Consider the following 27,585-nt stretch of genomic DNA (forward strand, 5'->3'; position numbering starts at 1 on the left):
TTCAGCGGTGGTATTGGGATTACAGAAGAAGGCACCGCCAACATTTGCAAGCTAGCAAACATTACCTTATCCGGCGGCTCATAACCTGCTCAATGGTAAGCTTTGTTTAATTTAAGAAAATCAGACTGACAGTTTGCTTTGACAGACAACGCTATCCTGTCCAGGGCCACAGTCGAGTCAATGTTAGCTAGCTTTTCTTGTTCAGTGCTGTTCTTGTGGGTTTTATGTTTTCTTTCACTTATAGCTAACAAGCTAACCAATGTGAACTGTCGGTTATTTTAGACCCATTGGCCCCTCAGTGGTTCGTTATAATATTGTTGTTCCCTAATTCTTATCGGACATGAAAATTACGAATAGTTTAAAGTAATTTTAGTGTTAATACTGTAAGCTAGGTTAACGCTATCTGTAAGGAATGTGACGCTATCACACTCATCTTGGTTGCTTGACAACGGAAATTAAAGAAACAGTACCCCTATACATATAGATAAGAAACCTAATTCTAAAACGGTGTAATTAATATTAAATAGATACCTAATTTGGTGTTGAATTGATTCTTAATCGCTATTTAACTGTTAACCACTACGCCTGGAGGCAGCTAGGGGGACCACAACTTTTCTCGAGTTCATTATCATTAGATTCATGAAAAATTCCCAAGTAACTAAGTAATTGGAAGTGTCTAACCAAAGTATTTGTTGACTTGATCCTCATCTATCTATCTATCTATCTATCTATCTATCTATCTATCTATCTATCTATCTATCTATCTATCTATCTATCTATCTATCTATCTATGTCTGTGTGTCTAGTAAATGTGAGGTTTCTTTTTTCTTTCTTTTCTTTATTTATTTCGAACATGCAAAGAAACAAAATACAAGAAAATAAAACATTTAAATGGACACAATCTATCTCCAGGCACATACAAGTCTGAACTTTGCATGGTCGAAAAGGAGTAGGAAGAAGTATAAACTTATTTAATCCTACCCCTCAGTGCTTTTACACCTACATCACTAACTTATCAAGAAGAAGACAAGAATCAAACAATACTATTTTCCTAATTTTAGCATCAAAACACAACAAATAAAATGCAGTAACTGAATTACACACAACAAAATGTTCAAGTCAGTACAGTCATACAAACAGACTCAACAATTCAACCATTTTCTTCAATAATTACAGCATATTTTTCAGTACAACGTCTTCCATAAACAAACAGGCCTCATTGTCGTTATTAAATACTGTACCTCTCAAGAATCAATTCTTTATATCTTTTTTAAAACTGAATTATGTTTGATGTTTGTTTCATCTCCACACACAATTTGTTCCACAATTTTACTCCACAGATGGTAATACAGAAATTTTTTAACATAGTGCGCACTTTATGAATCTTTAAATTTAACTTTCCCCTTAAATCATAGCCTCCCTCTCTTTCACAAAACATTTCTTGAATATTGCCCGGCAGTAAGTTTTTCTTTGCTTTGTACATTATTTGAATAGTTTTGAATTCCACAAGGTCAATGAGTTTTAAAGTTTTAGATTGTAAAAATACTGGATTTGTGTGTTCACGAAAACCAACTTTGTGAACGATTCTTATTGTTCTTTTTTGCAGTATAAAAAGTCTTTCTAATGAACTTGTGTATGTATTTCCCTGTACCTCCAAACCGTAACTTCAGTAGGGTAAGATCAATGAATTATACAGAATCTGAAGTGATTTTTGATCTAACATCCCCTTTGCTCTGACTGAGATACTTCTCAGTCCTGGCCAGTCTCAGATATTCCGTTCTTTATTTTTACTGTTGCATTTGTTCTATTGTGAGGTCTCTGAGAAACAGCATGTCACTGTGAGTATGGCATCTTATCTTCTCAGCGGGGTTATTTGGAGATGGATGACGAGCTGGATAACTTCATCAGAGAACGGAAGGCAAGAGTGGCAGAAGACAAAGCCAACTTAGAGCAAGACCCTCCATACATGGAAATACAGGTGAATGAAAACTGCTTAGTCCCTGATTCTACTTAAGTGTGGTTCATAGCACCAGCACCGTAGTGTCCATGAACATAGCACACCTTGTAAACGAAGTAGAAGTTTGACAGAAGTGTGGTTCTATAAAATAATCCAATTATGCATATCTCTCTATTCATTTCATTTACTTTGTCTTGCAGAGAAAGCCCTACAGAACCTATGTGTCCACAGTCAAAGAGAACATCCCTCCTAACAAGTCACAAGGAAAAGGTATACTTCTTATGGATACAAATAAACCCTATTTGTTCCCAGGGGGGAAATCCATTTTTTATATGACAATAAAATCTCTCCCAAGTACATTTAATGGTGATTCTTTGGCTAAACATATTTTTGGTTTTGGCATGGGCCTCTTAACCATGTGTGTCCATTAAATATGAATGCATGTGTTTTGTCAGAGGACAGCTGCAGTGTGGGTTTACCCCTCGGTGTGGAGTATGAGAAGAAGAAGCAGAGGCTGCAGCATGAGCTCCGAATGGATTATAGACGATACATGGCTCAGGTGACTCTCTTGCAGACTTTTTTCCAGTTTTTAATTAAATTCTTAAAATAAAGTCAAAATGACTCATCTCAAGGTTTGAAATGTATTTGCTATTATAGCTGTTAGTATTTTCGGCACATTACAAAGTAGAGGAGCTGTACTGCAATTCTAGAAATTATGATCATGATGTATTTTCCAGGCTTTTGAATTCATCTACTACTACTTCTACTACTTTCGGCTGCTCCCTTGAGGGATCGCTACAGCAAATTACCTGCTTCCATCTGACCCTGTCCCCTGCATCTTATTCTTTCACATCAACTACCTGCATGTCCTTCTTCGCCACATCCACCTCTTTGGTCTTCCTCTTTGCTTCCTGTCTAGTAGTGCCATTTTCATCATCCTTCCACTCACTATCCCTGCTCTGTGGATGTCCTAACCATCTCACCCTGGCCTCTCTCTTTGTCCCCAAAATGTCTAACCAGAGCTGTCCCCCTGATGTACTCCTCCCTACACATTTCTACATTTTCCTCCACTTGCCCCCTGCTTTCACTACAGATCACAGTGTCATACTTTTGACTTCATGACTGTCCCAAAGGACACAGTTGGGTTCATTGTCACAGTTGTACTGATCAACTGTTTCAGTTGATATTCACAAATATGTCCAGGATATTTACATATAAGGATCCAGTCCACAGATTGGGATAAAGCTACAATTTTTATTCTAACTTTAGTCATAGTATTGAATTTTTACTGTTTTGTTTGTTTCATTGTGTTTTAGGGAGAAAAAAGATCACTGTTTCAACCACATTTTATTTTACAGAAAACTGGCTTTGACCCTGTAGAGCTTGGACCATTAATTCACCTTAATAACAGGAGATCTGTCAAGGTAAATGTCTCAACAGTTATAACAATGATGACAATACTTTTTGCAACATTGTTAAAAACTGCTGTAAAAACAAGGTCAAAACTAGTGATTTTTTTTTTTTAAATGTAGGTAGAAGTAAGAAAGAAAAGAGAAAAAGCCATATATGAGTGAGTTTTAAGGAGGACACATGTCCATAGCCAAGGGTCTTATAGTGTCAACAGTTTGTTACATCTCAATCAGTATCAGGCTCATAGGGAGTCGATGGGTAAGTGACTGATGTGAGTTGATTGGAACATGATACATGTGACAGGTCAGATTATGCTGTTCAGTATACAACATCTTCTGTCCTTTTCACCCTAGAATCAAGGAAAAAATACTCTTCCACAAAAGAAATTTGAGTGAAGGGAAAAATGGAAGAAACCTTAAAAAGAGCCTCAAAGGAGGGAAATGTTTTTGTTGTTTGGGTGTTTTTTTTTTTTTTTTTTTTTTGGATGTACAGAGTAGTGATGTGTCATTTGTGTAGAAATATACCCACATATTATCAGAGCTGTGCAATTTATCAAATTGCTTTAGACTGTGCAATTATATAATCAAAAAAGGCTGCAATTTAACTGGCCTGTGTTTGTTTGACTGTGTGTGTGTGGTGATATTTTGGATTTGGCAACACAGAGCAGTGAGTGGTACTTTGGAAATATAATAAAATATGCAAACACTGTGGGGAAAATTATCTGCAATGTGTGCATTTTCCTCAGTAATCAAACAAGTAGACTCACATTCCACAAACATTGCAATATAACTTTTTCACCATGTTGTGCATCCCTGCATAATGTATTAGAAAATGGATACATATAGTTCAGACAGCATCAGACAGTTCCTGAGCTACTCACCTGGACTAATATGTCAGGACCGACAGTCACTTAGGCTATGTTCATATTGTAAGTCTCAATGCTCAAGTCAGATTTTTGCAGAAATCTGGTATTTTTTTGTGTGGTTCTTCACATTATGAAATGCGACTGCTATCAGACACCTGAGAACAGTCTATGGCCCTGAAGTGACCCACATACACAGAAGTAGACTTTCCAGGGTCCTGCCTCTTCTAGTGCAGAATTGTAACTTCTGTCACATTACAGTTATGTAAAATTCATCTGAAGTGACTGTTCAAACTGAAATAACATTGCAGAACATAAGATATGCAGCCGATTTAGGACCACATATGAAAGGGGCCTGGGTCTGATATGAAAAAATCAGACTTGTGCTGTTCATAAACTGTCCTAAAAAAAAAAATCAAATGTGGGTAACAAAGGCAGAAAAGATTCGAGCAACTTTTGCCTGTAGTGTGAATATAGCCTTAGATTCAATTCACAACATACACCATTCACAAAGAATATGACACAGGTAGAGACAAATACTAACCCTTTATTCTGTCTGGAGTTGTTGTATCTAAATTGGAAGACATGCAGTTGATAACTTGAAAAAGTTTTGTTTTAAATGATACGTTAATGGCCTTGTTAAACTGACAGCAGGTGATTTTCCGTTATGTTTACTCAAACAGCAGCACCCTTCTGAAAGCCAGGCAACATTTATTCCCAAGCAGCGGCCACCCTCCCGGCGGGATGCAGCCACTTTGACAGAGGACAGCAGGGGCTTGTACAGGACTCTGAGAGAGGCCAAGACATGTTCACCTGAGGACGAAGAGGACCGGCTGTCGCTGTCTTCCAGGCACCACGACAGGCTGGGGAGGCCAGTGGACCAGGAGTCAGAGGAGGATGAGGAGCTTGAGCTTATGGACAGAAGGACACACAGGCACATAGGGGCTGAGAGACGAACCTATAAGACTGATGGCAGGTAAGTGCAAACTGTGTTCCAACAAAACTATCTCATTTTACTGTGTCTAATATTTTTATTGTTGTTTGTGTCAAATGCATAACCTGTCTTAAACCCAGCTCAGTTCCAAGATTTGTCCAGAGATTCAATCCTTTTAGGACTTTGCAGGTGAAAATTGCAGTGGTGTGAAGGGGCTTGTCTCAGCTTGACTCAGACTCGGTGATGCTGTTGCCTGTGATGCAACTTGTCAAATCTCCAATGGCTAATTTTAGAATGTGATGCCTTCATAGTGTGTGGGGGTGTTCTTTTTTTCACTATATATGAGCCGTAGCTCAACTGTCACCAAGTGGCGCATCAGTATTACCTATGCTTCACTTGGTGAAACGCTGTCTCATTAGTTTATTTTTTTTCTTTCCATATTAGACAGTGATACCAAGTCTAAACAACACAACTGCTTTAGGAATAAATGGTAGAAATTGCTGACCCTATCTTGTTATGTTTTCACCAATACTAGAAACACAGCCATAGTAGACAGCTCACTATCACTACCCTCATTCATATTTTATGATTCTACAAATTACATTAGCAAAAAACCTCTCATCTGGATGCAATGGTGTGCCAGTTTTCAGCTTCTGTCATTGGGAACATTTGGTCTGAGCTGGGCTTTACTTTGTCTTTTAATTTTGTAAGTTTGTTTGACATGCATAAAATGGCTGAGTTGTTTGTCTTCATTTATACTTGTTCTTTGGCTGATCTCAGGGGGAAGAGGGACAACACTCGAGGCGCAGCCAGAGAGGGCAGGAGAAACAGAGCACTGACCAAAAATGAGGATGTCGAGTTTGCCACCGGCCTTATAATTGGTTAGAAGGTTTTTTTTTTCCCATCTGACAGTTTGTTAAAAAACTCAAATGAACCCAGGAGAGATTCATCCATCATTACCTTTTCTAATTTACCTTTTAACTTGTTTGCATTCGTTAATTTTTTATTCAATTAAAATTAAATGAAACATGAGATTAGATGAGAGCTCAAAGCATGTTGGCAACCCTGTATGATATTAACGAAGACTGTTAAATTACTACATGACTTTGAGTGTTTTTGTTACCATGATAATTAACTTTCACTTCTGCTTGCATGCACAGCACCTGTAGGTAAATCCGACATTGATATAAATCAGCCACTGGGACAACGTTCAGAGTGCAGAATTCCACAGGACCACAGCACTGAACTGACACAGAACTGACACAGAACTGAGAAGTCATACAGCACACTACCACATCTATCTAACATGTAGCTCTGCCCACCTTCTCCAGCCTCCAGAGCAAAGAGCACCATAAAATAACATAATAATTCCTATTCTATACTATTTACTATCACTAATTTGTTGTTTCTTCCATCAATTGCCACAGTACTGTGGTAACGAAATGCACAGAAGAATGATCTGAAGTATACGCCATATATTACCACAGTACTGTGACAACAAGAGGTTAATAAGTAAAAAAAAAAAAAAAAAAAAAAAAAAAAAACAAGAGGCAAATGAGTTCATGTAACAGTATCCATGATTGGCTCTAGTGCAAATGCTAACATTTGATTGGTCTGTGGCAATAGACAAACCAATATTTTGTGCCACAGTACTGTGGCAGTAGCTATTGCCTTAATATTTTCAGCACAGGAGACTGTACTGGGACAAAATACACTATGGCAGGCCACCACAGTCTGTGTCACTGATGGGGAATACTGAAGTAACAGCTGTGGGGATACCCTTTATGTACAGCACATGTGGTCAAAACGTCTTGAGGAAATAGTTCATGTTCTTTTCCAGGAACAGCCAACACAGAAGAGGCCTTAAAGAAGAGGAAGGAGCGGTACAGACAGGAGCTGCAGGAGCAAATAGCTGAACAGCACAGAAATAAGAAAAGGTACATGGTAGTGGTCCTGGTCTGCAGAGGAGCAGAGTAGTTTATAAATAATGTTTAAAGGCAGGTAACTGACACTCCTCTAAAGCAACCTGCAATGACTGCAACTGTACACAAGTTTTAAACCTCAAAGGTGTTGAACCTTGTTTTCAGACAGAGCTGTATGACAGATGCTTCATTGAAGCCAAATGCTCATCATAATAAATGGTAACAGCTGCAACACTCACTAAATGTCAGTGATCATGTTCTTTGTCAAGCAAAACACAGAGCCGGTGTTCACTAGAAATAGACTGATTACTCAGTTTGACCACAAAAATATAAAATAATATAAAAATACAAAAATATAAACTTTGAGAGAAAACAGAAGTCTTTTAATTTTATTTAATTAATTTTTGAAATATTTTTTTTTTTACAATAGGTCCACGGCTTGATTAATTACTTTGAGGATGATGTTCAGTGTTTTAAATGTATCTGTATAAGTAGAAGTAGATTTAGACTTTCAGTTCAACAGGTAAAATAAAATGAATTATTGTCATATTCAGACATGCGTAATGCATTTTCAAATAAAACATTTTTTTTGGGGAAAGGAAGGGATGAAAGGGCAGATGATTTGGTTCTATGAATAAGCTGATGAATTGCAGGTTTGTCTTGCTTCAAAGTATTATTGTACTCGCCGATAAAACTGAACCTGACTCTGACCTGAACTGAACTGAGCTGACCTCTTGTATTTACATTGGAGGTAATTGACATGTTTTGTGTACATACTATAATATACATGTTTGTTGCAGGGAGAGAGATTTGGAACTGAAGGTTGCTGCTACTGGAGCAAATGATCCTGAGAAACCGGTTAGTGTCAAATACCTGTGTTATATGATCATCTACAGTGGCAGTGCCAGTCATTCATCCTGCATAGATAAGTCTAATACACTCATCTTGTTCTTCTTCTAATGGCACAAACAGCCAGACCGAATCCGGCAGTTTGGACTGAGCAGGAGAAAAGACCCTCAGGTTTTGGAACCCACAGCTACTGCAGAGAGTGACTCACCACCTAGAGCTGTTCCAATTATTGAGAAGAATGGCATCAGAGAAAAAGTGACACCTCCCCCTCCTCCTGAGCATCCCCGTGTGGCCTTCCAGTCCCCTCTGCTGGACTACAGTGCTGCTCTGGGTTTAGGTGGAGGCGGTGTGTTTCCCACCCACCAGCCCATTGCCGCATCATTCCCTAGAGCCATGGACACTCCAAGGTAGGATTTCACATTTAAAGCACAAGAGTTTAAATAAAATATAATGAATTATTTGAGCTCCTCCTTTATGTTTCCAGACTCCCTCTGTTTCATCCCCATCCACCTTCCACACTCAGTGAAGCCTACAGGAGCCCATATGGAGAGCCTCCTCATCACTACTACAGCAGAAACCACCTTGACCCACACACGTCCTATTGTAAGCATTCATCTCACTGTTAAGATGCACTTAAAAGATGTTTATTTCCACAGACAAATGTTAGTAATGTCCTAATGAACCAGCATATGTTAGTACATGAAGCAGAACAGAAGCAAAGGAACACAGTAACAAGGCTCATGCTTTACTGTGTGACAGACAACTGTACATCTCATTATTGCAATTTTTCATGTGTAAATGTTTTTCACCCAGATGGCCATCTGGCTGTTCCTGGTGTTGGCCTTCCAATGTCCTACTGGAACTCACCACCAGGGGGCGGTCTTTCCAGCCAGTTTGGTCATCACAGCCCTCACAGCCAGCACAGTGGAAGCAGCTATCCTGAGCCTCCAATACAGTAAATATCCGTTTGTCTTAATAACCCTACTAGTGATGCTGAACATGACCCCCCCAACTGGCATTTACCCAAATACTGAAGCTGGTGATTGAATTCTGTTGATTCCTTGGTTAAATGTTCATATCACAAAAGTATCTTTTTATTTCTATTGTATATTAAGTAAAGATTCATAATGTAAATGGTAATTATTATTTACTGCTAGTATTTACTAAATGTATACCATAAAAATGTATAAGCCTCAGACCTGAAATGCTCAAGTGCAAAAAGAAAAAGTGCAAATTGAATAATAAACATGTTTCTAGAGCCATTGACAACAACAAACCAGCAAGATGTTATGGAGAGACTGTGTGGTGAAAATGATCCTCGTCCACTCGAGCATTTTGCCAAAGTTTCAGAAATACTTTGAATGTTAGAATGGGCATGGAAGAAGATCACATGATAAGAGGTGCACCATCTGCCTCTGAATACTCTTCTTCCACACTAATCCTTCAGAAACTCTTACTCTACCCCTATTATCAATAAGCAAACTTCAGACCTAGATCACTGCTCGTGTTACTTGGTACAGTTACCTAGAACTGGATTTAAAATAGTTTTATGGGTACCTGGTACTTGACATTTTGTTCTAAGATTTAATTTATATCACAGTTTCAGTTCTCAAAAAAAAAAAAAAAAAAAACTAACGCTGTAACCTAACAAACACTAGCATCTTTTTTTTTTTCTTTATTTCTCTTTTACTTTAACCCAAGCTCTACAAACTTGTCTGACTGATTAAGCTTGAGAGGGCTGTGGGGCAGTGAGCCCACCACATGAATGCTTTGTGATTTGGTAATTCAGATTATGCACACCCAGGGCTCAACACCTGCATCCTCCATTGTTATGTGTCTTAGAGAGTGACACAGAAAGGGGAATAGACCAGTAACCACAGAATAGACTTTTCCATACAAAATTTCAGTGCATTATTCATCACTTTGCCAGGATGCTGCTTTGCCTCTTTTTGGTCTGACCCACCTAAACCCAGCAGGTCGACCATGCAGAGCAGGTGCACTGACATCTTATTAATCATTATAGTGATGTTATTATTGTTTATGTAGGCTGGCTCATTTCGATTTTTTTTTTTGGCCAAAACCCATAATAAGTAGGTGAAAAGAATTCTCTCTCAGTGACCTACTTAAGTCATGTATTGTAAGAGAATAAAGCTATGAAACTCCAGTTACACTGCAGAATGGAACTATAAATTACTGCTTTTATTTGGTAGAGCTGAAAGTGATGTAACAAGTCATGGCCTGATTTGTGCAATGTGATTCTGTTTCTTCTCACAGGTCCAGCAATGAGACTGCTACTGCAGACCCAGGACCTGGACTCTTCCCTCCAGAGAGATCCAGGTCAGCCAGGGAGAGGATCCTGAGTTACAGAGAAGCTCTTAAACAACAGGTACCCAGACCTTAACCCATTGGCAGTCTGCTTTTTCACAGCACTTTATTTATCAATTAGGCCCCAAACATTATGGACATGTAGAATTACAGTGTTATTTTCAAATGCACTTCATTGACATTATTATAAAGTCTACTGCTGCACGACACATCTAATTGTAATTGACAGTCCATATAATTATAGTCAGTGTAACCTTTAGCCCCTTTTACTGTAGACATGCATCACCCTCTATTAATCCAATGACCATTAAACAAGCACTCAAATACAATTAAACAAGGATTCACATTGAGTATGGTACACGTCTGAACTGCTCACTGTTAGATTAATGAAAAGCCTGCAGCAGTGGAATATGAAACATACAGAGACAGACATGTTTGTTGTACAGATGATTACAAAATTTATTTTAATCAGAATCTACATATTCATGAAAAAAATCAGTTGGTGAAAGAGAGATATTTTGGATAAGTTTCCCCTCTTTTGTCTGACTGTAGTGTAAAAGTTAATAAATGCTCTTTCTATACTGTATTTTAATTCATGCCAGTTGCACATCTCTCTATGGATAAATCAGCAGTACATATTTGATGTCATATCTATGCATTTGATTGGTAGTCAGACTTAATTTGGGGATTAAGACTTATTTAATGCGCAAAAACGGCAGCCTTTTGGCTTCATATTGATGTAATACTTGTCTAACACTTTGAGCTCAGACCCTGAAGAATCAGCCATATAATATAGCAGCCACATTAAATCAACAACGAACCATGATGCAACACACTCTGTAAAATTCCCTTTGTTGCATTGGTGTTTGGCCTATGTAAAATAAATATTTCTCAACACATGACTCTGTTAATCATAGACAATCCCCAGTTTTCAAAGGATTATTTCCGGCTTATTTATTCTCTCCAGAGCACTACAGAAGCACAGGGTACAGTAGAGTTTTACTGTTTCATCAGGTTAAATCAGCTGTACAGCAGGCAACTTTTCAAGCATTTTCTATATCACAGACATGCTTTTAGTGTCAAAATAATAAAACAAATTCATGAGAGTTTTGATGGACCTGGGCCTCCCGTCTTTGGGGATCATTTGTTGTGAGATGGTTATAAAACTCTGAAGACAGTGCTTCTTAACTTTTGTTCCAACCAAAGTTTTAATAACAAGAAACAGCAAACGTTATAAATAAAATCCATAAGAGCAGATGCTGGATTTAAACAAAAATATAGCATAATCCAGTTTGATGTGTGTTGTATCTGTAAAGCTGGAATGATGAAAAGACAGTAATTTACATATGAGGTTGCCCTCTGCTTTGATCTTTTTGGTTAGTTTGGTTGTTTAAATTACTTGTTACATCTCCAGTATATTTTACTTTACTTATTTGGACTTAAGAAGCCAAACCCCAAATCAGTATATTTGACACTTAATTTTTATTTGTTATTTTAACATTTTTTTTTACACAAAACTTAACAAACAACATTCGGCGATAGATAATACTTTCAATCCAAAAGCAGAGATAGTAATTTACAGTCTTGCAACAGTAATCAAGTTATATAATCAAATTTGTGCAGCAGTTCACACAACACTCTCAGGACTACATGACAAACCACACATTAATTGTCTTTAAAGAAACTAACCCATTTGTTCCACCTTCTCATGTATAGATCAGTTTGCAGCCTCAGCATACATGTTAATCTCTCCATCCTGTGAATTTCATCCACTGCTTTCATCCAGTCCTCCAGCACCGGTGGCTCAAGTTGAAGCCACCTTTGAGCGATTGTGTTTTTTTTTGCTGCAGCACCAAAAATTTTTAGGAGGTATTTGTCATTTATTGTCAAATCGTCAGGAAGATCTTTTAACAAAAGTGGAAGAGTGGGTTGTTGTAATTTAAAACCCAAAATCTGTTCTATTTTTATTCCTGCATCAAAAATCAGTATAATGCAAACTTTTTTTTTTTTTTTTTTTTTTTTACTAGATCCTCAAATCTGATGATGTAGAAGCTTAAACTCAATCAAAAAAGAAGGGAAAAAAATGAACATGAGTAATAACGAATCTCTAAGCTACAGTCATGTAATTAGTGACTCTGCAAGGCTTCCTTCTGAAAATTCTTTTAAAAGTCCGTTCGAAGTCATGTATGATTTGCATTATTTGCAGTGCAAAAATGTCAAAAAAGTCTAATTCATATTTTCCATCAGTGTCGGAAGTAAAGTATGTACAGTACTGTGCAAATGTTTTAGGTGGCGTTCAGATTTGTTGTCTATGCAGCGTTGAAATGAACATGCATATTTATTTCTCAATCTCTTTTCTTCAGATACAGCAAGAAAATACAGGAAATATGTGCACAGCCTTAAAAGACAGACAAAAAAAACAGAACTTAATGGATTCAAAAGGTTAAAGTCAGTATTTAGTGTGACCCCTGACTGTACATACTTTACTGTAGTATGTACAGCAATAAAAACAAAAGTTTCAGTGAAAAATACAGCTTCTATAAACCAGAGTGGTCGTATTTAGTGTGACCTTCCTTTTACACTTAACACGTCTTCAATCATTTTCATTTTCAGACAATATGAAAATTTTTTTGCATTCACTTTCTGATTTTTTTTTTTTTTTTATTCCAGATTTCATTCAACACATGCCAGGTGTTTCTAATGGTTTTTGCTGCTTGTTGTCATGGGGTCAGGGGTCACACTAAATACTGACTTTAAACTGTAGAACCCATTTAGTTCTGTTTTTTTGTGTGTGTCTTTTAAGGCTGTGCACATATTTCCAGTATTTTCTTGTTGTATCTACGAAAAGAGACTGAGAAATAAATATGCATGTTTATTTTAACGCTGCAAAGATAACAAATCTAAAGACTGCCTAAAACTTTTGCACATTTTCTGTATTTATGATAATTATCCAGCAAGTAGACTCAAGGGGTTGTCAAAATATGATGTTTTTAAAATCAATTCTCACCAAGATAATATATCAGATACTCACTATTTTGATTAGAATAAATCCTGATAAAATGTCAGGTCAGAACTTGAAGAGGAAACCGAGCTAAATGTTGATAGATGTGAGGTTAAACTTTACTGATAATCTCAGAAAGAATAACACTAAGGTATAACCATTTAAGAACCATTTTATTATGTCCTCCTTTACAGTGAAATACCACTTGTTTCACCTACATACAAAGTTAAAGACTAAGCTTTTTGACATAAATATATTCAAAACACTGCAGTGTGCAACAGCGGGGACAACAAATTAAAGTGGATATAGATTTATTACATCCCGGTGTGTGATATGTTGGCAGGAAGCTTCCAGGAGAGAGAGCAGCGAACTTTACAACAAGGTAAAATGAATGTAGTTGTGACAGCTACACCCTCAGATCCTCATTATATTGGGATTCAGCTGGCTGTAGATTAGTGGCTGTGAGATCTCCCCACATTAAAGTGTTATTTCATGTCCCAGAGCGACCTTAACCCCATCCCCCGTTGTTCCTTACTCAATTATCGTGAAGCTACAAGAATCCCTTCCTCCTCTCCCCTTAGCTTGCTTTTCTACAGAGTACTTCGTTAGAGCATATGATCCCCACTGGTTCAATGGAATGGTTCTCAGGTAGCTCCTCCCTCCTCACTGCTATGCCTGGCTGCTTGTTATGGTTGTGATGTAGAACCTTAATTCCTCTGTTCGTGCTGTCTACATGCTATTTGGGGTATTTCAGACAGTGTCAGCTTTTATACCCCCGCTCACCCATAGGGCAGCGTTATATAGTAATACCAGGAATTCTGTTTGTCCATCAGAGATTTTTTTCCAACCAATAGCTCCAAGACTCTTCACACAATTGTTTTCAAATTTGACACAAATTTTCTTTACCATCAGGAGAGGACAGGTGCCAAGTTAAATGGTTGAATTTCATTTATTGTATTATATTTTTTTTTTTTTTTACACATGTTAAAAATTTGAACTCAGAAAATTAGTCCAACTGATTTCTTGAAGATTATTCACTCAATTCGTCAGACAAAGTGCAATCACATTGAAAGTTAAGACTTGGGCAGAATAATATTTGTCTTGGTTGGACCGAACAACTCAAAGGACAATAATTTAGTTTATTATAGTTTATAATTATCTTTAATTCAAAATTCTAAATTAATCCCTGACTAGGCAGGGCATCTCTGAGCAGGAGGGGCAAAGTGTTGCGCAGTGGGGCAAGGGTATTGGTATGTGGTATTAGTATAGGGTCCTGATTCTTGTTTCACCCTTCTGGCAGGCTTTTAAAATGTTACTAGTTTCCTTTTAGACTAATTGTCTCATGACATGAGCTTTGCTCAATGATTAAATGTTACTCTTAATCACAGACCAGTGCATTTGGTATTTTTGTATCCTGACAGGTATGAAGTGTTTGTTTGTTGGAAAACACATCCATTATTAATCACCGGAATTGGAGTGTTTCATTTCTCTGTTAATAGTATGTTTCTAGTGGTGGGAAGAAAAAATAGCTTTTGCAGAGTTTATTGTTGAATATAATTCATTCAAAGTAATGGAAAAATACTGTAATGAAGATTCAGGAGCAACAGGAGCGGAGGCGTCTGGAGAGGGAAGAGAAGGAGCGGTACGAGGCCCAGCTGGAAGCTGACATGAAGAACCACCAGCCCTGGGGTCGAGGCGGAGGAGGAGCCCCCCTCAGAGACAGCACTGGAAAACTCATTGGTAAGTCGACGGTTTCCATTATTTTGTTTTATTTTATTTTTTTAAAATGAGAAACAATGAATACCACCGATCAAAAAATGTGTCAGGTCCAGATATACTGTACTGTATCTGCATAGCACATGTCTGCAGAACCAAGAGCATCAAGACAGCTACTCTGGCTTCTTTCTGTACCTCTACCATTTAAATGATAAACATCACACCATATTTGCTGTCCATAACTCCCTAGCTGTGTGTCTTCATAGAAGACTTTCCAAAATGAAACTTTGTAGATTTTGGGTTATGTGTCATTTTCTGGCATTATGAGCACTCGGCCAAAAACATCTGAGGTAAAGTATGCATCATTCTGTAACTGAACACTACAGCTCACACCTCTAACAGAGAGGCATCATCTAAACCATCACCTGATCACATCATGTCAGGTTCAAGTCAGACTCTGGCATATGTCTTATCTTTTCATATAAATATAAGTAGATATGTATTCTTGCTTTTTTAATGAGAATTATTGTGTTATGGTAGAAAGAGCTTTGGTACTGGTATCTTTGGTATCAACAAATGTCTGATTTCAGGATTTCTGGATCAGAACTAATTTGAGGGAATTATGTCTCTCTCTACTCTTATTTATGATGGTCCTTTTGAAGGATCACTGAATAGAATTTAAGGTCATGTTTTGCACAAATAGAATTTAATATTAATAATTATGGTTTTATTAGTGTATAATCAGCTGCAAATAAGAGATTTTGCATCTTTGCTACCTTAGAAGGAGCCTTTAATATTTACTATCACATTTCAGAGTCCACTGTTGTGTACCACTGTGTTTCTATAGTAGTTCAGAATGAGCTTCTTCTTTTTTGTCGCTTATAGTAGAAGTGTAGTAGTTTGTAGCACTTAATGCCCTGCCTCTAACAAGGGCCTTAGAGGGGTGGTTATAATGTGCATCCTCACCAATAAGAACCCATTAATGATTACTCACTGACTCATTAAAACATGACTCCATTGACCCTCATGTCCTTGACTGAACTTTCTCCTTGTTGTGTTTGGCCAGCTGACCTCAACCAGATGCACAAACAGAATGAGGAGGCCTACAGTAACCCAGAGCAGTGGCAGAGGAGGGCAACAGCCGCCATGACAGCACAGCGCCCCGAGCAGCCCGATCCCAACGAAAGGGTCTCTGGTACTGTTGCAGAGTGCAGTGTCCATGACTCTATTGACAGGCTTGCTGGTACTGAAGATCCTTTTTCCTTATCTTGACACTGTCATACAGAGTTTTTTTTTTTGGTAACAGGAATAGAAATATGTATTTTTTAAACAATTTGCATAGAAGTAAAAGACAAAGATACAGAAATATATAGCCAGCTTCATAATTTTCAGATTACAGTAGAACCTCACAGTACAAGTTTAATTTGTTCCATGACTGAGCTCATTTTGCGATTCACTTGTTTTACAAATCAATTTAACCCTACTGAAATTAATAGAAATATAATTAATCTATGCCAGTGCATTAAAACCACCCAAAAAGCAGTTTTTCAAACAGAAAAAGTGCAGTTAGTAAGAAAATAACAATTATAAAAGCATAGTAAACAAGAAAAGCACTCGGAGAGCGCAGACCTCCGCCAAGACAGATCTGCCCCCCCCCTTCCCCCCGATCACCACCAAAATTTAATAATTTCTTCCTTGTGCCAGTATCAACATTTCCTGAAAATTTCATCCAAATCCATCCATAACTTTTTGAGTTATCTTGCTAACAAACAAACACACACGCAAAACACACAAACACACAAAGCAAAGTGATCATAATACCTCCTGGTGGAGGTAAAAAGAATGTAAATGAAATAAACTTTACATTTTATTAACTTATTTTTCTTAAAGATGAAAGAATCTGTGTACGAGGAAGACAGTGGAATGAGGAGGATTATTGTTTGGGAGGAGAATCTCCTTCCATTAAAACAGTAGAACAGTTTCTGGTGTTTTCTCTCTCACTTCACTTAATTTGGGGTTTTTGGCTTTACTTTCTTCACTGTCCATACTTGTGGACAGCTGCGATCAGAGGCTGCTCCTATTGGGGGGAGCATGTGCGATCTCAATGCTGACTGGTGGCAGCTAGTATGAAGCTCACTTGTACTATGGATTTTCACTCGTATTTCAAGACAAAAATACTCACGAGCTGTGGTTCCTAAAGCTCGTACATTGGTGGACTCGTACTGCGAGGTTCTACTGTACTCAACATTTGCCTTTAGTACCACAACATTAGAGTTGAAGTCCATGTCACCTTAAAGATAGTCATGTCCTTAGCTACTACTGAAATAGAATTCTTCTCATGCTTGTTTGTTTTGTGCAGGTTTCACCCACGTTCAAACTCCTCAGTTTGCCAGAGGCAACGTGTTTGCCAGCCAGCCCACCCAGCAGCAGCTGCAGGAGCAGGACAAGTACAAAGCCTACCTCAAACAGCAGGTACCATCTCAAAGCAGAGCTGACACTCGGCCTTTTCTCTGGGTGTACACCAGTGTTCAACCGCTCCTTCAACTATCTTGTCAACATGGGAATTTGATACGCGCTAAATGCTGGCATGTCAAGCTGCCATCTTGTTATGTGGCAGCTAATCGATTTAAGTTTCCTGGCCACTGTGAAAGGTCAGAAAGATTTGTTCCTTGTGCTAGTAGAAATTGGCCACAGACTTTGTGTCTTGAAGTGGCAAAAGTACACACTTACAAGAACTTACAAAAAAAGAAAAAGAGGTGGAGTTAATAAAACCTGCCTCTTAAATCAAGTATAAAATTAAAAATAGTCCATGGAAGGACATCACATTTTAATATGAAGTGAAGACGGTTTGTAACTTCAAATAAAATTAAATCTATAAACTGAAAATAAAGCTTTAACTTGATGTGACTCAGTGTCAGCAACTGAACTCAAACTATTCCCTGCCTTCATTCAGAATAAACAAAATGCAACTGAATCAAGTCAGACGACAAGTCTGTGTTTTGTCTTAAGTTTTTAGTGTCATATTTGTCTTTTGCATTTCCAATGCATTAACAGTAAGAAACAAGCCTGTATTGGAAAGATAATAAGTAGAAAGTACAGATATTTGTGTGAAGATGGAAGGAGCAAAAGTAAAAAGATGTTTTTTTAGTTCCTGTTCGTTAAAATGAGTAGGGTTTAGGGATTCAGAGGGAAGTGTGAGTTGACACATTAATCCGGATTTGATTTCAGATTGAAGAGAAGCTTTGTAAAAAGGCAGAGGAGAGGGAACGGACTAGACTGGAGGAAGAGAAAGAGGAGAAGCGACTCGCAGAGCAGAGGGCTCGTATACAGAAAGAGTACGAAGAAGAACAAGAGAAGAAGAAACGGAAAGAACTGGAGGTGAGGCACTAAAGAAATAAATCGAAGTGCAGCATGTTTACTACTTTGTAACTCTTTTTTTGTGGACATTTTAATCTTTGATGTTATTATAGTACTGGTCATTGCACTGACCTGACCTCCTGATCTGCTGTCATATTCTGTGTTCTACACAAACCACCTCTTAAAAAGCAGCACACCTGATCGGAATGCCAATTGCGAATAAAAAAACAGCCTTTTGTGTGCGGTCCATTTTTTGGTGGCCCTGGTTATGTAGGTCCACTGTTCCTGTCATTATCATAAACCTTGGCTTTTGCCCTTTTTTGTCTGTTTCTTAGCAAAAAGCAAAGAATGAGGAGCTTATTCAGCTGGCTGAACAGAGGAAGATAGAAGCGGAGAGGAAGAAGAGGGAGGCTGATGAGAGGGAGAATGCAGCACTTAGGAAACAGTACGAGAAAGAGAGGCAGGCTCGGCTGGAAGAGGTGAGTTTCACACTGGAGTCAAATTATGAAGAAAATAACAACCATTCATAACTTCACATTTACAGAAGGAAAATAGCATAGAACAATTTAAGAAATGATCTGTTAATACAAGAATTAATCTCTAGCATTAATGATGCAATATACACTCCATAGATTTTCGAGCTTAATTAGTATTTATTGATCACATGCAGGATGTGATTGCAGTGTTGATCTAATGCTGCTTTCACGTGTTACCAGGAAGATGATCCTTTCCACTTGTGAATTTAAAATTACACTTGTGTTGTGTTCACAGGCTTTTGTTGTTGTAGCAAAATGAAAAATGGCTGACTCACAATTTATGGTGACCTGTAACTTCGGTAAAACAATTTTGGATGTGTTAATTCATCTGCTACAGCTTTTTTTTTTTTTTTTTCAAATTGCATATACTATAAATGTGCAAAACCATCAGCTAACAGCAGGAGAACGTTAATAAAAGCATTATTTATCATTCACAATGAATCCCTCGTTGCTCTCTGCCAGTGGAATATACAACACGAGGGGGTGTTCATGTCCTTTTTTTGAGTTTGTAACTAATCTTTACCATAATTCCCATAGCACGTGAAGGCAGGATAAGAACAAGGTTCATCTGCAGTGTTTAACATTTTCAGTGTGTATACTGTAGGTTTGGGAAAAATGAAATGAGAGTATGGAAATGTATATATTTCCACACTGTCACTTTAAAAAAATTTTTTTTGAATTTCTAAATCATAGGAGCAGTGTTTTTCTTACCGTTATTTGGAAGAAGCACCCAAAATGTGACCACTGTGAGACAGCATATAGGTCAGAATCTACTGAATGTTGTCAAAAGCAAAATGAGAAGTACAGTGTACGACTAAACGCAGACTCCTACACAGGGCTGCGTCTGCACCTGAAACGTCCAAGTTTCTTTGCTGGCATGTGGAGTGGTGGGCGAATGTGGATACATACAAGTTTTCTGGGGGCTGGTTTGATGATCCCAAAAACAAAGCCTGAACTCAAGGATTCCAAATAGGAAATGAAACATAGATGAAACTTAATGATCGTCGCCAGCACGGGGGAGGCATTAAGTGTAAGCCATATGCACGGGCAAATTGCTGTTTGTCTTATCACAGTGTTTTTGGCCCAGCTGACCAAGACAAGTGAAGAACCCGCCTACGCACCGAATGATCAGAATGTAACTTTCATGTTAACAGTTGGGTGTAAAACCATTTATTTACATATTAAACATTCATGGATTTGAACTCAGATATCAGATATGGTGTGAAAAAAATCTACACACAAGTCTTGAATTATGAGAAACTGTAATCATTTGTCGTTGTCCTGCTCATCACTGGACAGCTAGACTCAATGCAATGGATACATGACTGAATACACAGGTTTTATAGTTTAAAACATACTATGAATTCTTTCTGCCCTGTTTTATCACCATGGCTGCTCCTTATCCTCTCCAACACCTGCCAAGGACAACTGGTAAATGAATGATAGTTTGGAAAACTGTTATGTACTGGCTTTGTGTCCTTAGGCCCACAGGGAGCCCTCCCCACCCATCCCCACCCTGCAAAAGAAACAGGGAATACCCCGCTACACTCCAAGACCCCCCACTGTGGAAAGCCAGCACTCTACTGCTCCTCTGTCTGTAAGTCAAACACGAAAACAAAGGAACACAAATATGTAGATATTTGAAACATGAGTGTCTTTCTGTATAAAAATATAAATGCACGACTTTTGTTTTTGCTCCCATTTTTCATGAGCTGAACGCAAAGATCTAAAACTTTTTCTATGTACACAAAAGGCCTATTTCTCTCAAATATTGTTCAGAAATTTGTCTAAATCTGTGTTAGTGAGCACTTCTCCTTTGTCCTTTGCTGAGATAATCCATCCACTTCACAGGTGTGGCATATCAAGATGCTGATTAGACAGCATGATTATTGCACAGGTGTGACTTAGGCTGGCCACAATAAAAGGCCACTCTAAAATGTGCACTTTTACTGTATTGGGTGGTCCAGGGGGGTCAGAAAACCAGTCAGTATTTGGTGTGACCACCATTTTCCTCGCACAGTCTTCTTCATGAATTCTCTGAAACACCTTTGGAGATGGCTTATGGTAGAGAAATGAACATTCAATTCACAGGCAAAAGCTCTGCTGGAGATTCCTGAAGTCAGCATGCCAATTGCATATTCCCTCAAAACTTGTGACATCTGTGGTATTGTGCTGTGTGATAAAACTGTGCATTTTAGAGTGGCTTTTTATTGTGGCCTGCCTAAGGCACACCTGTGCAACAATCCTGCTGTCTAATCAGCATCTTGATATGCCACACCTGTGAGGTGGATGGATTATCTCAGCAAAGAAGAAGTGTTCACTAACACAAATTTAGACAGATTTGTGAACAATATTTGAGAGAAATAAACCTTGTGTGTACACAGAAAAAGTTTTAGATCTTTCAGTTCAGCTCATGAAAAATGGGAGCAAAAACAAAAGTCGTGCATTTATATTTTTGTTCAGTATAAATAAAGGTTCGTCATGTTTCTCTGTTGGCTTCTTCCTGTGTCTTTAAGGAGCGTTCTTTGTCAGGCCTTCAGTCCCCTCCTGTCCCTGCTTGTAGGAACCAGCTTCGAGCTTCAGGTACTTCCACAGATTTCACACATGAAGCAATATATGTTTTGAAACCCAAAGTTTAAGTTGACTTTTTATGAAGCAGAATGTGAGGGTCCTCAGGTCCCGGGCAGTCTTTATAATGTAACAGTGAGCCTGTTTACATGACCATAAAAATCCATTAACTGGGAGTAATCGGAGAATTGTAATAATCAAATCTGATGTGTTTACATGCACTTGAGAAATGCAATCATCGAAAACCCTGGTTTAGACGCTCCAGAACATTATCAGATTTCTTTTGGAGTGCATATGTACATAATGACCATAGATTTGAAATTTCTTGTTGTCTTCCGTTCCCATTTGACTACGTAACTTCCGTTTTCTCTGATTTTAATTGTGTTTACACATGCGCAGATGTAAAAGAACACAATAAATCAGAATAACCCGTATACATGCAAGAAGACAGAGTATTGGAGAGAAATCAGGTGTGTTAATCTGATTTCTCAGAATCAGATTACTGCTGTTATCTGATGAAGCATATCAGATTATCCTGTTTACATGGTCACTTGAATAATGTGATAACTCCAGAAATCAGATAATGTTCAGAGTATTGGTGTGCATGTAAACAGACTCAGTGTTAAGGACTGTTCAGGTCATTTGAAGGTTGGAATAGTCTTCAGTGTTAAACACTGCCTGTTCAGATAGAAACTGTGTCTGTGTTTAAAGGAGACCACCGAGATGTTTTCAGTGAACTGTCAGCGTTGCGTCGGCAGCTCCGCAGTGAACAAAAGCGTCTGGAGGGCCGACTACAGCAGGGAGACTGGGAGGATCTAGAGTCTCCTCTGAGTGACAGGTCAGACTCAAACAAGTCTCACAGCTCCTGCAGCACTAAATGTACACACTTAATGCAGATGCATGTGTCTGACAAACAACTTGATCTTCGTGGATTACTTTTCTGAACACAGTTTGCATATTTAATCTTGCTTGGTTAAATGCTGTTGCACTATTCTTATTTCATAACTGTTTGACCCTGAATTTCAGGGTTAAGAAGTCTTTAAATAAACAACTGTGGCATCATTTCTACGTTTATTTTAATCTGCATGTAGGACTGTCAGAATTATGCCATAATCATCCCAATTATGTGGCAAACTGCTTTCACTTTGCATAATTGGAATAATTGTTCTGAATGAAAACAGCTTTATAAATCAGGAATGTTGTATTTCCACACTATTATCCACTGATTGAGATTTGACTCAACTACTTGACTTTTTAAAAAATGTATGTTAAATACGGCTTGTACGATTTTTGGTTCAATGTCAATAAATGCCTTTGTTTGTGTGTAAATGAAGTAACAGGTTTATACCATTTGTATGACAGTCAAATACCAACCAAAATAGTACATTAAAGCGATACCTACCGATGTGGCATTTCTCACAACACTTAGTAAAAGTTTGAACATGAACAACCCGCCTCCCTCCAAAGCTCCACCCGCTTCCCCCTGCCTGAGCAACACAGTCTCATCCCAAGTCGTCAGAAATCGACGAATCGAAATGCACAGTCAGAGTCCTGTAGCGGCACTGTTTGACGCAGGGGGGTACCCCTTCTGCGTCGAAATCTGACGCGGAGGGCGGCCTAATAGAACTGCATGTAAATCCCTCAGCGTCGTTGAGCTCTGATGCTTTCCTCTTAACTGATGCACGTGGTGGAGGCGGAGGTGGAGGTCTGGTCCGCTTTGGCATGTCTGTGGACCCCTCCCTCAGTAATCAGATACATCATCCACCTGCTGCGGCTCCTGTTCCATCAGTAGACCCTGTATTTAAGGGTCTGGTCTGTGCAGCGCTGGGTCAGTGTCTTCAGCTGATGAGGTGCCCAGGCGATCGGCACGTGCATTGTGAACGCGTGGCCTCCGCAAATTTTCCGTGGACATTTGAAGTTTCATAGTCCATACATTTATCGTCCTACATAAGCCTACATGGTGTGACACCAAGTACATGTACGAGTGTGAGTCCCACGGTCATAAAACCTGACCTTTGTGCAGACCAGTCTGTTTAGTCCAGTACACCTGACTTCCGGATTTTTATCTTCATCTTTCATTCATCGGACTCCTGTTTGTTCCCCTAGTTGTTGTTTCTGTTAATAAATCTGTTTTTCCCTTCCACATGTGCATTTGAGTTCTATCCATTCACATCCTTTAAACAGTAGACTGTGGTCAGTGACAGGAGAAGCAGCGTGAGTGAAGCGTCAGATTCAGAGGTAGACGGCGGTAATGAACTGGATGCTGAACGGCCGTAATGGATGATTGACAGGAGGCTCAGTCAGGTTCGGCCAATTATTTCATTCGGACCGAATAAAATGATTGGTCAGAATTTTATCAGAAATATGAGCAATATATGAGAATTAAACATTTTTGAGTTTCAAAACCTGGTGGATTTCTTTTACATTTTAGTTTGATACGCGCTTATTAGTAGCATTTTAAGATGACAAAAGAAAAGTGTAAAAATGCCACATCATACAGTATAGCTTTAATAAATATTACACCCAAAAAGACAGTATCATCTAAGTTATTTACATAAAAGACTCGGTAACTGCAACCAGATTAGTATTGTAGTTAACTGGTATTGTGTGCACAGGCACCGGGAGCGCCCCCAGGTGGATGTATTTGACATGGCCAGGCTGCGGCTCCAGGCTCCGGTCCGAAGGCCAAACTCCAGAACCACAGAGCCCAGAAACCTGCTGCAGATCCACGACTCCCTTCAGCTCAAATATAGCGGTAAGACCTTTAAAAAAACAAAGCATGTTCATGTACAGCTGAGACTGTGCTGCAACAGAGTTAATGTAACTGTTTGTGTGTCAGATCTGGATTACAGGGTAGGCTCCAGTGAGGTTCCCAAACTAGATGATGTGGGTGTGTCCACCTGGAGGAGGCGGGACTACAGGGATCCATATCAGCCGATGAACAGTCAGAGGTCTACGGTCCAGGATGGTCAGTGCACAAGGATTAAAACAGTGTGATTTACAGAACAGGGATTTTCAATCAAGCCACTGTAGACGTGTCTGTGTGTGAGTAGTGTTGTTAATTTGTCAGTCCGGAATGTAAGGATTGTCCTCCTTCTGTTCCAGACTACTTCGACTTATCTCCGCCACAGCAGAGTGATTACCTGGTGAGCTGAAGCCAAATGTTTCTAATGATTTCTCTAAAACAAATGTTTTGGCATTTCTTTGTACAGTATGTTGTATATCAACTCTGAGCGGAATGTCAACAGTTTTATTTTGTTTGTTGTGCAGAGGAGTTTGATGAGGGGATCTGCACGAGGTTCTCTGCTGGAGTCAGAAAGTGCTTTTATTGGTAAGCATGCTGTGATGAAGATGTATGGATTTTTTACTGAAATCAAAATCTGCAACATTTTCCTCTTGTATATTTTCATGACTCAGTCTGGTAATAATGGGATTTGTGCTTGCAGGTGTTATGAATGAAACTGTTTGTGTGTGAGAGTGTATGTGGGTCTTTCATTATAACTGAGGCAACAGACGTGGAATTACAGGATGCAGCATTATTAAGTCCAACACTTGGTGACATTTCTGTTTTGATGTATACAAACAAATTATTTGTATTAATACTTTAAAAAAAAAAAATAAAAAAAATAAATGAGCCAATAGAGTCAAACTTTAAATAATTTTGGTCTTGATAGAAGTCCATCTAAACTCTCCTACATCCCTTTTACTAAACCAGAAAATCTGTTGTTAGTGCACATGAACAAAGGATAAATGTAGAGGAGTTATTTGGGTGAGAAGTAAAACAAATTAAATATTCTGGACAAACTAATCTCAAGTCAGTCTCATACCTAATAGTCTGGTAGACTCGGTACAGTTGGAACATTCAGCTGGTCTGAGTTTGCTTTCACATTAGACTTTCTCAAATAAACTGAGACCTCCTTGTCTTTGGTAGCACTGCATCAAGAATCACTGATGGAGAAGACAAGATTGACTATTGGTTAATACAGAGCAACTTCTGTTTCTGCCATATGGAAAAAAAAAAACATGGAGCTATGTTGTCGTGTGCTTCCTGCATTTGGTTCACTTTGAAGTGGACTGAGGTTTTTAGGTGGACCAGAGTTGGCTTCTTTAATCTGCTTCAGAGTTTGATTGCACATTCACACCTCCTCAAACGAACTGGACTTAAAGAGCAAACAGGGCTTGTGTGAAAGCCCTGTGACTGCAGGTCCTGTGGTGGTGTTAGTCCCATGAAAATTAACATCTGTAATTTGGTGGGATTTGCAACATTTGTTTCCTTTGCATTTACTCATCCTATTGATGAATTGTCTATTATTGCTGAGGATAATAGAAGCTGTGCTGGCGATGATAAATGAAAGTTTTAGATGGTTTTTGGTGCAATTTCAGTAGGCTCTTATTGGGATGCAAACTTCAGTCCCTCATAAGAATGACCTCTCAAAAGAAGATGATGGTGAGAATTCAAGCTATGGACCACAGATGTGGACGGTAAATTACCAGAGTTCCACTGGTTATACTAGCCCTGTGTGAATAGGCTGTAAGTGTGTGGTTCGTTGATTTGTCCTGGACTATTGTTGTTGTTTCGTGTGTTCAGACCCCCTTGCTGATGCCTTACCAATACCTCACACCCCAGAGTTGGAGAAGAAGCCCCAACTGTCGGCCAGGGAAAGGAGAAGACTGGCCAAACAACGACCACAGGTGTGCTGCTTTAAGACGTGTCTCAAATGTAACACCTGTCGTGTTCTGTGGAACAATACATCATGTTCAAGTATTTTCTGTACCATATTATTTGAGTCTGTTTGTAAAGATATTTCTGTTAATCTGTATTATCTGGTTTTCTCTGGGTGGTCCAGCATCAGCCCACCGGGCAACCAGACGACGGCCTGCCACAAGCAGGAAGCAGTCGGCAGGAAGACGAGGACCACAATGAGGAGAGGTCGACCCGAGACAGGACAGGTCGTCTGCTGGCTGTCAATCGAGGTGGCAACACAGGTATGACTTCACTGCTGACTTCTTTTTTTTATCTGGGGATAAAAGTGGATTAGAAAAAGTTCATCATGCTGTCATTCAAATGAGCAAATGAATGTTGAAAGAATTGATTCTAAATCTAAACCACATGCAAAAACTTCTGGTGAGTTCATTAGAACACTAATGCAGCGTGATGCTGTGACATGTAACACAAGTTTGTTTACTCACTGTATTTTCACGCTGTTCTTCCTCAGGTCCAGTGGATGTGTCTGATGATGACTCCTCCCCTCCTCAGTTTTCTCTGAACAGTCCTAACCAACAGAGCTCCGTGGAAACGGTTACTACAGATCAATGGATGCGACCAGGAACATCGGACACTCTAAAATGTTTAGATCGCCCAACAAGGAGGGGGAGGCTCATGACGTAGGACCTTGTAACTTTAGACAAGGAGGTGCCTTCAGCGTAACACACCCAATCATCTTCCAGAATCCCCCACTCTGACTCATGTGCGTTTTACCTCTGGTTTCGCTGCAGATGGACAGCAGGTACCCTGTGGAGGTCATTTACATCTGTGTCTGTGGAGTGTGGAAAAACTGCACCAGCTTTTACGCCAAACTAAATGGAACGAGCAAAGACGAACCCCTCACAGTTTTGAGCAGATTATGGATTTTTTTTTTCTTTGTTCCTTACTACTGCAAGACAAAGTATCTTCAGACATACAGGTTTCACTTTTGTTGTATTTACAACCAAATCATATTCTCTGTATCTTTTAACACCTAGTCATGTAGCTACATTGTCATAATGCTTTTAGAGCCAAATTCTGCTATAATTTGAGCCCATCATTGTTCAGCTCCATGTTTGGTGCTAGTTTGGTCCTTCCTGCCTTTGTTGATGCGTTCCTGTTAGGAGCTGTGAAACAGTCTGCAGACTTACAGTACACTGATGAAGTCAGAACTCAGTGGGAAGTCCATTGTTCTGTAGACATTCAAGTTACATACTTTCACAGGGTACCTGTACAATAGGCTCAATGTTTACTTCACTGGACGCTGAAAATGTTTTCAAAGTAATTGTTTACATCATCACAGAACCTCAGTGTCCTGTCAATTTTAAAGAATTGGTGTTGTTTATGAGTGTTTTATTAATGCTTAAATTATGTTTTAAATAAAATATATTTTATTTTATAAGA

General features: G+C 38.8%; 1 protein-coding gene across 4 annotated transcripts; it reads left to right on the plus strand.

Moving 5' to 3' along the window:
* Window positions 1-27,585, plus strand: LOC115427230 (centrosome and spindle pole associated protein 1-like). Of its 4 annotated transcripts, XM_030145724.1 has the most exons (29): window positions 1-95; window positions 1,865-1,978; window positions 2,158-2,227; window positions 2,413-2,516; window positions 3,316-3,381; window positions 4,913-5,205; window positions 5,944-6,044; window positions 7,004-7,100; window positions 7,886-7,943; window positions 8,058-8,341; window positions 8,419-8,537; window positions 8,748-8,889; window positions 10,209-10,320; window positions 13,604-13,642; window positions 14,853-15,000; window positions 16,043-16,219; window positions 17,336-17,448; window positions 18,205-18,354; window positions 18,669-18,812; window positions 20,353-20,466; window positions 21,386-21,452; window positions 22,149-22,275; window positions 24,053-24,192; window positions 24,277-24,405; window positions 24,543-24,583; window positions 24,708-24,768; window positions 26,026-26,129; window positions 26,285-26,423; window positions 26,654-27,585. In XM_030145724.1, the coding sequence occupies exons 1-29, from the start codon at window positions 93-95 to the stop codon at window positions 26,824-26,826; spliced, it is 3,429 nt and encodes a 1,142-aa protein (XP_030001584.1). In that variant the 5' UTR covers window positions 1-92; the 3' UTR covers window positions 26,827-27,585. The 4 variants fall into 4 exon arrangements, with proteins under 4 accessions (XP_030001584.1, XP_030001586.1, XP_030001587.1 ...); XM_030145726.1 differs by lacking the exon at window positions 13,604-13,642; XM_030145727.1 differs by lacking the exon at window positions 13,604-13,642 and having other exon boundaries at window positions 16,043-16,171.

Source organism: Sphaeramia orbicularis, chromosome 10, assembly GCF_902148855.1.
Source record: "Sphaeramia orbicularis chromosome 10, fSphaOr1.1, whole genome shotgun sequence".
Lineage (NCBI taxonomy): Eukaryota > Metazoa > Chordata > Actinopteri > Kurtiformes > Apogonidae > Sphaeramia > Sphaeramia orbicularis.